The sequence below is a fragment of the Pyrus communis genome, chromosome 11 (assembly GCF_041283825.1).
Source record: "Pyrus communis isolate YQ-2024b chromosome 11, ASM4128382v1, whole genome shotgun sequence".
NCBI lineage: Eukaryota > Viridiplantae > Streptophyta > Magnoliopsida > Rosales > Rosaceae > Pyrus > Pyrus communis.
Window position 1 is genome coordinate 15995899 of NC_142575.1, and position 13112 is coordinate 16009010.

A 13112-nucleotide genomic window follows, 5' to 3' on the forward strand; every position below is an offset into this window, starting at 1 on the left:
ATGTATTTCTTTCCTGTGAATTTGAATTCAAATCGGAATTATAGATTAGTAGGAACAATGGACTAGCAATAATGTGATTCAATCAATTGTTTATTAAATATTATTTTCTTTATTTTTAAAGACATTCAAAACATCTTAAAAAGCGTGTAATGCCGGTTATAAAAAATGTTTTTCACAGAAGGATAATAATGTGATTAAATTAGTTGTCAAATTATTGTTTTTTTTTTCTTTTTTTTTAAATTTTTAATTTTTTAAACAAACGTATACTAAGGTGGAGGCGGGTGGGTTTAGCCTCACAATGGGCTAGCAATAATTTGATTCAACCAGTTGTTTATTAAGTGCCAGTTATAAAAAAGGTCTTTTGCACGCGGATAATAATGTAATTAAATTAGTTTTCAAATGATTTTTTTTTTTTTAACAAAATATATTATCTACACTAAAGGGGAAGATGTGGGCTTAGCCTCACAATGGCTAGTAATAATGTGATTCAATCAATTGTTTATTAAATATTATTTTCTATATTCTTAATATAAATTCTATAAAGAGCGATTTTATTTATATGTATTCAACTGCTTTAATTGGTTTATGAGGGATTTCTTCTAGCATAATCTAAGATTATTCATTTACTTCAAATATTTGACTTTCCTTTTGTCAATTTACACATACAAATACATTTAAAACGTGTAAGCCGCACTTAGCACACCGTGATTCAAAAAATGAAGGCTAGTAAATCAAGAAAATAAATAAAGCCACCACTCCCAATTAACCAATTTGTAAAAAAATAGATTCAACACAGTTTTACAATAAGCAGCAAGCAACCCTTGGAGCTCTCTGCATTCATGTCAAAACTTCCAACCCAATAAATAGATACCGCCAACATTTTTTTGACTATATATACCAAAAGAAGATAAGAAGAAAAAAAAAGGGAAAATTGCAGACTTAACAAAAAAAATTATCAATACAGCCATCAAATCACCCCATATAATGGCCACATGAAAATATTAGAGACTTGGAGTTGAAGTTTGGGAGCTACTACCTTTTTGCTGTTTTTTTTTTTTTTTTTTTTTTGTGGAAATTTTGGGAGCTACTACCTTTGGCGTGAACAACATAGAGAAAACATGAAGGATGCTATGGTTAAGAGATTGAAGGATCAACTATTTGTGGCTCGAGCATATTTTCCTAGTATCACGAAACTTCCATCACAGGACAAGTTGTCTCATGAGTTGAGACAAAATATTCAGGAGGTGGAGCGTGTTCTTAGTAAAAGTACTATAGATGCTGATCTTCCCCCACAGTAAGTTGTGAGGAGGCATGTTAAACGGACAAAGTCTTGCTGTTATGGGCAGAATTGAAAATTTTATTGTTTGAGCCATTTTAATTAGATTGATTTAGTATTGGATTTTGTCATAATCATTAAATAAAATAAAAATTAATAAAAAGGACTTCAAATCTTTGTATTTTAATAAATAAAAAAATCATTCACTAACTTTATTTAATACTAAAAACAAAAAAATAAAAAATAAAAAAAACTTAAAAAATTCAAATTGCAGTCGTCGTGTCCCCCCACCCCCCTTTTCCACACTCCACTTTTTTCTCCTATAGTCAGCTACATTAATAGATTTTATTTTATTTTTTTATTTCTTTGGTTTTTTTGCTTATAATAAGAAAAAAAACTTCAAATTGAATTACATTCTCCAGTTTTATTTTTGTGGTGTTGTTTTCTAATAGAAGTCAAGATGACGATAAATTTTTCATTGTGCCCAGAACACGGGATGATACATCACGTGTCTCTATACAATTTGTGAGATTCTTATGTTAAAAAATTAATAACATAAAAAATAAAATTTCTCACCACTTAAATAATAACAGGGGGTGTACCATTTGTGTCACGGGCATAAAAAAAAATTTCTCCAAGATGACACCCAAGCTCAAGAAATTGGATGGAGAGCTACATTTATTATTGTAGGTATGTAAAAAATGTGAGGAAATTTTAATTTGGTAATTGAAAACAGCTTTTTGAATAATTATTGAGAACATAATCTTCTCGAGGTTTTGATCTAAAGGATCACTTATAGGTTCATCGTTTTTGGCACAATGGGTGTTTTTGCAAGACCAAAAAGGGTCCAAGTTTCAAACCTTATGAAACTGAACCAACAATTAAAGACTATTTATAAAACTTGACCAATAAGTAGAACTATTCATGAAACTAGACCAATAAGTAGACCTTATTTATCAAACCGAACATTACTTATGAAACGAAACATAGAATTAGGCACTATTTCCAAAACTAAACCAATAGGTGGAAACTATTTATGAAACTAGACTATACACTATTTATGGGGAGCAAGGATATAATGAGTGTTCATACAAGTATCTAACAAGTCTCCTACAATTTATTGAAAAGATAAAATGTAAGATGAAAGATATCTATGCTCGCCAAGGCGGGCTAGGCAGCTTAGGTAACTAGACAGGCATCTAGGAAGATCTAGGCGCCTTTTCTTATTTTTATAAATAGATAGGGATTAATTGTGGCAGTGGTCAACCGCCTAGCGCCTAGGCATCCCTAAGAGGTGGATAGAGAGCATGAATAGAGTTGATTATTTTGAGATCCTCCCTAAATTATAGCTAGGAGCTCATTTAAGGAGCCCAAATGCTCTTATGTTTTACTATTATTGTTATTCTCTGCAGCTTACTGGGTTCCTTCACCAACCTAGTACACCGTTTCACGGTATAGGGGTTTAATTCAGCACTCTTGGGGATGAGTGTTTGAACAATAATGACCCCAATTCTAAACACTCTCACTGCATAGAATTTTCCTCAAATATAAATATAGACAGAAAACAACCCAATCTCCGAGATTACGAACCATTCTCCGGTCGAATGAACCTTGGTCTAACACAATTTGTCTCAATACAAGTTGCAAACACAAAAGGTATAATAAGATGGTTCGTGTTTAATTGTCTTACAGATAAAAGCTTATTCAACAGTAATGTTCAAAAACTGGACAACGAACCTAAACACAAGTAACGTGAGATGGAATGGTTCATCTATTGCCAATTCTCGTTTTTTTATTGGTTTTGCACTATAAACAGACCTAAAATCTGTTTAAAAACCTATATTCGTATCCTTATTGAGATCAAGTGACGGCGATTGACTCACATTTTAGGATCTTTGGCTGTGATGGACAAATTAACTAGCATGATCATGCCTTCCAGCCATAACGTACGTTTATTCTCTGCCTACAATCCATTCCAAGTACCTCTCCACAGCTTCCAGTCCACACAGCTCCTTCACAACAGGCATGGTAGCAGGAACATCTAACTGGAATATTGATGCCGATCCATCTAGGCCGCCCCACTGAAGAAGCTGTTTTCTTGATTCTTTAATGGCAGCCCTTGTAGCGCAGTGAACAGAAACCGCAAGAAGTAATGGTGGCTCACCAGAAGCTGCGCAAACGATTTTCAATGTGTGAGTTTCACACAGCACTTTTCAAATTTTATGATGAAACATGCTCTTCTTTAATTGAAATGTTCATACTAACATAAAATTTTCAGCTTTCCAATTTATGTAATAACACAAAATTTTCGACTCTTCAATTTTTGTAACAACATAATCTCAATTTTTTCAAAATTCGCCTACTTTTAATCACACAAAATACTTTTCTGGTATCAGTTGTAGTTGGGATAAGTAGAAGTATGCAAGGAACGGCATGGCAGACCTTTTGAAGAGAGCACGTGTTTTTTATGATGCCCACTGTTCAATACTTCAACATTGAACTGTTTGGGTATGGTGTCCACCGTAGGAATCTTATATGTCCATGTACCTTCTGAAATCACCAACCCATCAGAGTTTTCCGAGTATTCTTCAAGCATGAAAAACCCAATACCCTGAACAAAAGAACCTTCGATCTGCAAGAAACATGTAATGTCAAACTTAACTAAACCACATTAACTACGTGCCAGTGAACTGGCATTATGGATCTTAACAGATTGTAGAAAAGTTGAAAACTAGGATTCTTATTCCAAAGATGACTAGATGATGAAAATGCTACACTTCTTCGAACAGAGAAAGCCTAAAGACGCTAAAGAACGGAAGTACCTAAAAATTTATAAAATAAACCGAACTACTAACTTTTCTTACAATGGAATTTGAAAAATTCTCCAAGGCAGAACCTACTGATTAGCAATGCAAACAACAAAATCTAGGTAGAGCTTAATTAAAAGAAAACGCAAAAAAATAAAAAAAATGTATGTAAACATTATAAAAATCTGAGTAGCAAGTTCAATCAGGCTAACCTGTCCTAAATCCACAGCAGGGTTGAGACTCTGACCACAATCGTAGATAATATCCGATCGCAGAATTGTGGTTTGTCCAGTCAGAACGTTTACCTCCACCTGTGATCAAGTAGTTTCAATGTTATTAATCTATAAATTTTAAATGAGAAAAAACTGGTCTCTATGACTGTGACGTTGCACTATGATTTGCTCTGCATTATGTAAATCTGCATCTTGCCGAAAATTCAACAATACACATGAATGAAAATGAAGGAGTAAGACGGTCAACACAAACTTGCCTCACTCACAGCAGCACCATAGTTAAGGTATGCCATGGAAGCAGAATCAGGGACATAATAAGAACTTGCTGATAAGTTCACATCTTGCATGGATGCCTGCATTTTGACAGAAGAAATATAAACTGCAACAACTACATCAAATTTGGGAATAAAGAAAAATGCAAGTTAAAGAGAGTTTTTTTTATTTTTTATTTTTTATTTATTTTTTATTTGATTTTTATTTTTGTTTGATATATATTTCTTGGAGAGAGTTTGGTGTTTCAGTGGCCTTCAAAAGCTATAAGGAGAAGCCACTGGGAAGTAGGGCAAGCTTGAAAGTTTGATAACTCATTAAGTTTTATTTGTACTCATAAGAAAATTGTGGCTCAATGTCAATTATTCTGTCTGGGGTTGAGTTTCTTGGGTTCTTCCAGATTCAGTGTGTGAACTATTGGAGCGTCATGGCATGGATTTGAAACAAATCAATAAGTTAATGAAATGTTTCAAAAGAAAAAAATGATGCATCAATAATTTCATGGTGATTGCTATTTTTTCTCCCTGCACTCCTCTGGGAGACTGCAAATAACATGCTATTATGGTAGTGTTATTTGCATTCCAACAAAGGAGCACACGAGTGAAATAAGCCCTCCCCTCAATCCAAATAGAATACCTGCTGAATAAGAGTCTCCCAGTTAATAGAGCCCATTTGCTCCTTCAATCTCCCCTTGAGAGTAGCTAACCTCTCAACCAAAATATTACAGCAAAGTCTAACTGCCTCACAGCTTGTCTCAGATGTAGTGCTCCCAGCAGTCATTCCCCCTTGAATTAAGCTCAATGTATCTGATTGCACCACCCGTATTTTATCCAAGAAATCTCCACTACCATCACATTGAATCGAACCAAGAGCAAAAGCTGTCACCTGTTTTACCTTCGTCCAGAGCCCCTGACCCAGTTCAACTCCTCCAACTTCAACAACAACAGACCCATCACTTAAAATGCCTACTTTTCCCGGAGTTGGCCTCAATGACACTTCATACAATATCGGTACTCGAGAAATTCCTCTTTTCTGCCATTTATTACACCTATTAAATTCTTTTACAATCTCAGTCCTTGGGTTAAAGCTTGAAGACATGGACAACTTGTTCCATATCAATGGTAAAGTATACTCCAGGGGTTCACCAGCGCTCTGCTTGTAAAACAAATCAAGGCTGTGAGATGTGTGAAGATTAACGCTTCTCACAGAATCTACTTCTATAGAAAGGATGGATGCTACATGTTCAATTACAGCTTCAGCGATAAATGACCCCTGCACCTCCCCAGGGGCCCGCATAGCAGACCTACTTGGAGTGTTTGTTTTGCACACCTTGATATCGAAAGCCAGGGCACCCCAGTCATACTTCTTAAGTGCAGTCACAATACTTTTTGGCAATAATGGACTAAAGTCTATGGAAATCCCTGCATTTATCAATATCTCAAGTTCTAAAGCTGTAATCTTCCCATCAGACTTGAATCCCACACTGTAAGTTATCTTCATGGGATGCCTTCCTCCAGCCATTATCATATCAGTCTTGCGATTGAGATATATCCGTACAGGTCTATGTAATTTGTGTGCTGCAAGAGCACATGCAGTTGCGACCTAAACATCAGAATTGCAGCAGCTTTATATTCTATTGGGCATTGGGAATCAAGTACTAAAAAAACCATAAACATAGTAAGTGATATATATATATATATATATATTTGCACGTATATATTATGTGTGTGTGAGTGTGTATGGTGTCTGCACGCATGTGTAAGATAAAGTTTATTGGTTTACTATTGATCCTGAAGAATCGTAATTTATCAGGAAACACACCAGCAATCATTTATATTCTAGTAGGCCTCTCACCACCGCTAAAGAACACAACACCCTCTCCCCACCACTAGAAAGCTCAAGATCTGAAATTTAAAAAAAAGTTGGAGGTTTAGAGTAGTATGAACAGAATGATATGCATCGAAGGTCTCCAACTCTAGTAGCACATAGAACAATTTGATTTACCACTATTCCCAGAACTGACACTAAATGCTAACTATTGCTTTATTTTCTAAAACTTCGCCTCACGTGTACACCTCTCTGCACCACTAGAGAGCCAAGACATTATATTCAACAAACATTTTTTAACATGAACGTTATTGATCATTTTAAAATCATACAGAGTTCAACATTCGCAGGGAGGTTGTAGTTGCAGGATCCTAAGATCTCCCACTTGACACCATGATCAAGTTTTATTGGTGCGCTGGTAAAAAACTTATATGGGTCAGAATCAAATATCATTTTATATATGAACTATATATCTACATCTATGTGTATGTGTATATATAAGGGCTTGGTTGGAAGTTCTTTGGTTAAAAAACCTCCTACACGGTTAAAAAACCTCCTACACTCATTCCCAACTTATGTCTAAATTTCTAGGTGCATAATGAGACTACACCAGTATGTTTCTCTTAATCTGCATTTGTGTACTCTCCACATGCAGGATAGGAGTTGTATGTGCGCAGAATGTTAGCTTAATACACAATGTTGGCCCGCTTAAGTTTTTGGGTTCCATTCATTGTCTAACAGAAATATTATATTCATGTTCACTGTGATAACAAGTGCTTAATCTACAGTTAAACGGACAATCTCGTCCACGATTAGATAGACAGTAATAAAGAAGGAATATAGAGATTTATGTAGGTATTATACTCACAGGCATTGATTGCATGGCCTTTCCACCGAAGCCCCCTCCGACCCTTCTTGTAATTACACGAACATTATTTTCAGGAATACCAAGACATTTTGCAATTGTAGAGTGTGTAGACTCAGGCATTTGACTTGAAGTGTAAACCACCATGCAGTTGTCTTCATCTGGTACAGCAAGGGCTGTTTGTGTCTCCATGTAGAAATAGTATTGTGAACCAAGTTTGATCTGAAAGCAAGATATGCATGGATTTGTAAGTTAGTGGGCGGTTCTACTTGAAAACCAAGCCAACATTCTCTTATACTCGTATTTTCTCCCATTTCACAAGTCCTTTCTATGTATATAAATAAAACCAAGGAACAAAGTTGAATATCCAAAATCCAAATTACTGGAACATAGAAAAGTACAAAAAGGGCAGAACATTAGTGTGGGAAGGAGACCGGGAAACAAAGAAAGAATGTCATATTGATTTCAAGTACCTCAGCGGAAATAATCTTGTGATCAGCTGCAGCCATTCCATTTGGTATGTCACCGACCTGTTTCGGATACAAGAAAGGAGGGACCTCAAAAAAACTTGCTCTCTTAACTGCCTCTTCGACTGATAAGATAGGTGGATCTACATCTTCCATGTTATAATCAACCACCGCAAAGTTTGTAGCCATATCTGCACGTTTCTGCGTATCTGCTACCTACAAAACTTTCTTTTGATGAGTAAACTGACACACATCCAAAGAAAGGAGAAAAATTATGCGTATAGTCTACAATTATGGATAACGATTGGCATTCATCCCAACTAAGATCGTTAGATATAGTCACAAGATTGTTGAATTACCATGAAAGCAAGACGCTGACCAGCCCATTCTGTAAGATCATTAGCAAACAGAGGTTCTGTACCAAGAAAATTCTTAGACCCAATGTTCTCCCCAGACTTGGGAATATCTTTGAAAGATATCAGTGCAGTAACTCCTGGATGTGATTTAGGTTCAAATTTTATTCCCTTCACTCTAGCCAAAGGCTTTGTACTATAAATGAACGCTCCATGTAAGCAATTTTTCGGAGATGGAATGTCGTCTACATAGACTGCCTCACCTACAAATTGACGGTCATGAATGAGATAAGAACTTTTGTGTCACGAGCTAGAAGCACTTAAGAAGATATATATAAAAAAATGGAAAAGATACATAGTCAGTTGAAACAAAAGAATTATAGAAGAAACAATTAACACTGAAGTTGTAGCACACCCACTGTTTTGTGAAAACAGTCAATAACTATTACAAACGAGGAAACAAAACAAATTCAAACAAAAAAAGACAAAAGGTCAACGAAAGCTTGGTGCCATAAAGATACAAAGAGAATCATTTGAAACATGATCTGTTAAAAAATTATATATATATATATATATATATATATATCTCTCTCTCTCTCTCTCTCTCTCCAGGGAAAGCAAGAGAGCAAAAGAGTGAGAGACAGCGGGAGGAGGACACAATGCTATATAGCAGGTGAACAAATTGCCCACAACTGGTCATCACTTTGTATTCTGTCAATTTTGGTTTCATTAAGATTTTGTTTCTTATATAAAAGAATGATCTCAAAAGATGGAAAATGAGACCTTTCTATAAGCATATCATAAGTATATAATTCAAACTCCCACTACTTTAACATGACCGACCAGCGGGAAAAAAACAAGAACCAGTCATTCTAATCCTAAACATAATTGTTAATGAATAAATCATACTACAATTTTCTCAACTAGATAAAAGGGAACATTTTGGAGCAGAGAACAGGCCTGCAAACTAAGTCCAATACCAAAAAAAAGAGACAATGATCCTCACTTTGTTTAACTTGGGTCTCACACTATGGTTTGAAGGGAAAGAAAGCTAAGTTTATGTGGGGCTCACACTATGGTTTGAAGGGAAAGAAAGCTAGGGTTATGGGGGGCACTATGATCCTCACCTTGTTTTGGGTGGTTTGGATGAAGAGGAATAGAAGGATTTTTGAAGATTTCGTGGGAGCTATTGGAAAGCTGCTATCTCTTGGTTCGTTAGCAGTTTTTAGAGTTTGGTGGTTGTTTTTTTTTTGTTTTTCATTTTGTTCGGGCTGTAGTGTGCTAGCCCTCCCTCCCACCACCCATAAAAAAAAATAAAAGGATGCTTAGTAATTAGACATCCATATAATCATGTATGTGAAGGATAACTAACCTGAAGCTTGTATGAGACCTCCAGATTTTGTAATTGGTTTACCAACCGGATCATACTCTGTACTTAATTCAATCACCTGTTTACCAGATGACAGAACAGTTCTCATCTTATCGGTAGCACTTTTGTTCCTTTTTAACTTGGAAGCATCGGCCAACAAAGTATTTCCCAAGAATCCTTTGCAACTTTCACTGTCAATTAAGGGGCTAAAGAACTCGAAAAGAAAACCAGCAGCCAAGCTTGACCTGTAAGCAGGGCTCGTAGTTCCTTCTTCAGGAACCACAACATCCCTAACTAATTTAATAGCGTCATATAGAACACCAGGACTCAGCACTTTTCCAGTTAAAAATTCCTCAACCTTTCTTGCTCTAATTGCATGTTTAGTTCCATAAGCACCAAATGCCAGACGACAATGATCCACCATAATTCCATTGGAAATCTTACCAAACGAAACCTCTGCTAGGAAGGCAGCATTTAAATAAGCTAATGCCCTTCCTAGGGGTCTTGGTGCAGCTCGATAGGTTTCAAAAAGCAACATGGTGTTGGTTTCTGGAGAAACTTTTCTAACTGCTTCCCAATTTGGGATTTTAACACTTAAAAGTACACTTTTCGGATCCAATGGAGGCCTTTTCAGAAAATCCTCTAACATAACCGTTTCAGATCTAGCACCATTCATTATATCTACTTCTGAATCCACAGCAAGAAGTATTGTAGCAATATCTGAAGGAAAACATTTTCTCTGTGCCATCACCAAATTCCCTCCTATACTACCTGTATTTCTGATGAACCCTGAAGCAATTTTCTCCATATGATTGGCAATTTTTTTTGAAACATCACCACCTCTTGATGGAGATCCACCGTTGTCTTTCTTCTTCAAAGACTCAATAACTTTAGAGATTGTTACAGTTGCTCCGAACTCAACCCCCACAGGATCCTTCTTAACCATTGATAATTCAGGAACACATCTGAGATCAATGTATCTGTCATAGCGCTTTAGCTCCTTGTAATAGCCCGTCCCTGTGTTTCCAACAACTAATTTCATCTCGTTTGCATTATCAAAATCATTATCTTTCAATAAGTTTTGAAGCTCCTCAACTCTGACAGGATTGTACCAACCATATCTCGCAGGATCCAAAGACATGGAAGAACAAATTTCTTTTTTTAAGAAGTCCGGAAATGTACAGATGTCACCATTACGGTTATATAGAGGCAAACTCTTTACTTTTACTTCCTTACTATCTCCCTTTTTCCAAAAGGAGTTGAACCCCAAATCCTCCATGTCAACATCAGATGCGAAACTCTTGCAGGCATCAGCAATTGGTCGATACCCAGTACATCGACAGAGGTTACCTGCAATAGACTTTTCAGCTTCGGAAACAGAAAGCTTGGAGAACCCAGGAGGGGGATCAGGTCTATTCGCCTTTTCAGCATTGACAAGAGCTCCAAAGAGTGAAACACACATGCCAGGAGTACAAAAGCCGCATTGAGAAGCATGGAAACCAGCAATCCTTTGGTGAATTGGGTGGAACCCGTCTTTGATATTTCCAAGGCCTTCGGAAGTTGTAATTGAACATCCATTTATACTGCAAAGCAGAGTGAGACATGAACTTGCAGTAAAATCTTTCACTTCGTCGACAACAGGGTCGTACTTGGACAGTAACACAACACAAGCACCGCAACCACCTGCACCCGATTTTTATAAGTGCATATCATAAAACGTGTCCAAAGATTTATAGTAAGAAGTAGTTTTCCTTGAAAATTTTGAAACCCAAACTACAATCTCATTTAATATGATCACTGCAGAAAAAACACCTTAAATTACAGACATTTCGTCACAAAAAGAAACCTCTTTAAGCATCAGTTGGTCACCTCGGAAGCGAGGTGAGTACTAGTTTCGTTTTCTGAATTACTTTATTTTGCAACAATTTTTCAGGATGCTAAACCAAAAATTCAGAATTCTTTATATGAGAAACACAAACACAAAGTTTGATCATAATTGAAAAAAGTTGAGATTCTACCATCAAACCAATTGGCAATATAGGGAGTAGTCCAACCTCTAATAAGCTCATACAAGGTCCATTCTCCCATCAATGTGAGACTCATTCTCAATACACGCCCCTCACGTGTGGCAAAAAATTATCGAGCCGAACACGTGGACAACATAACGAGGTGACGTGGAGCTCATTCTCAACACGCCTCCTCACGTGTGGTGAATTTTTCGAGCCTAACACGTGGACAACATAACAGGGTGACCTGGAGCACATGTGGTCGTTTGGCTTCACACGTGTGACAACCTGCTCTAGTACCATAAAGAAAGTTGAGGTTCCACCATAAAACCAATTGGCAATATGAAGAATAGTCCAACCTCTTAGACCATCTCCAATCCTTAGGCTAAGACCTAAAATTTTTTGCCCAGAAACAGTTTTTTCTCTGGAACCATTCTGGGTTAAATTTTCCCAGATTATTCAAGAATGAATTTAGGCTATTTTTTTTTTTCTTAAAGCAACTTTTTAAAAGAAAAAAAAATTATGTAGACTATTCTAATTTTATTTTATGAACATTTTAACCTAAAAATATTTAGATTCCGACAAATATTGAAAAATCATTAACCGACACCATGAAACTCGTGAAACACTATGAAAGAATATGAAACACATAAAAGAATTTTTTTTTTAATTACTTTAGCTATTGGATTTAAATTTGGACCGTTAGATTTTTTTTTTACGGTTGAATTTCATCAAATTATATCTTAACTGTTGGATTCAATGAATTTATAAATATAAAATCAAAAATAATATACATATATGGTGGACTAGCAACACGCAATTTTTCTTTCATAGCAACACGCAATATTAGCTCCTACTCATTTTCAACAATAGCATGCTCCTACTCATTTTCAACAATAGCATTCAACAATAGCATGCAACACGCAAATTTATGCTCCTACTCATTTTCAACAATGCAACACGCAATTTTTCTTTCATAGAACGTACGACTAAGTCGTCCAAAAATCCACAAATGATACTCATCAATCATCATGTTTATAATATACATCAAAAAGCCACACAAATTCATGATCATACACGCAGAGCACAGTCAAAGTTAGAGAGAGAGACCTTCACCGCAACTGAGCTTGACACTTTTGAATCTCGTCTGAGAACGCAAGAAGGCGAGCAGAGTGGTTGAAGGATCAACGGTCGGGAGCTCAAACCTCTCTCCGTTAACTGCAAAAACTAGGCTGCCACCGCTTCCTGCCGCTGCGTCTCTTTCGTTGGCCATTTCTGTGAGCAAAGCGAGAGGAACCCAGCTGCTGTTTCAGAGGCAATGCTACTCAGCTACAAATTCATATATCGAAATTAAACTAACCCAACAACCACTCCAATAACAATGAAAAAGAAAGAAACAAAACGACGATTTGAAAAGTAATAACGGCATATTTTATTTTCAGAAGAACTTCATTTACTGACGGCACCTCTATTTTAATGCAAGTATCGCATTCACATGGTCCTTTGAATTTAGGAGTGGAGATCAGAATTTTGACTTTCCTTCTTTTTTGTGATTGGTAAAGGACGAGAATGTTCTTCCAATTTTTTTTGAGATTCGGGAATCATTTAATCGTGTTTGTTCATTATATATCGTGTGATC

The 13112-nt window shown here is 36.2% G+C and overlaps 1 protein-coding gene across 2 annotated transcripts; it reads right to left on the minus strand.

The window, feature by feature from the left end:
• Positions 1–2858: 2858 nt before the first annotated feature.
• Positions 2859–12911, minus strand: LOC137742010 (indole-3-acetaldehyde oxidase). Of its 2 annotated transcripts, XM_088680175.1 has the most exons (10): positions 12584–12907; positions 9471–11150; positions 8105–8361; positions 7752–7961; positions 7282–7500; positions 5223–6188; positions 4574–4669; positions 4296–4394; positions 3719–3908; positions 2859–3446 (listed from the first exon to the last, which is right to left on the minus strand). In XM_088680175.1, the coding sequence occupies exons 1-10, from the start codon at positions 12744–12746 to the stop codon at positions 3229–3231; spliced, it is 4098 nt and encodes a 1365-aa protein (XP_088536301.1). In that variant the 5' UTR covers positions 12747–12907; the 3' UTR covers positions 2859–3228. The 2 variants fall into 2 exon arrangements, 1 of the variants encoding a protein (XP_088536301.1); XR_015953550.1 differs by lacking the exons at positions 2859–3446; positions 3719–3908 and having other exon boundaries at positions 4574–4695; positions 12584–12911.
• Positions 12912–13112: the final 201 nt, after the last annotated feature.

What these genes read in the sequence shown, in the direction of transcription:
- LOC137742010 (XM_088680175.1), bottom strand. Translation starts at nt 12,746, where the DNA reads ATGGCCAACGAAAGAGACGCAGCGGCAGGAAGCGGTGGCAGCCTAGTT. An exon ending in ATGGTGCTGCTGTGAGTGAG is followed by an intron (nt 4,395 to 4,573) that starts GCAAGTTTGTGT and finishes ACTTGATCACAG; the next exon opens with GTGGAGGTAAACGTTCTGAC. An exon ending in ACACGTGCTCTCTTCAAAAG is followed by an intron (nt 3,447 to 3,718) that starts GTCTGCCATGCC and finishes TCGTTTGCGCAG; the next exon opens with CTTCTGGTGAGCCACCATTA.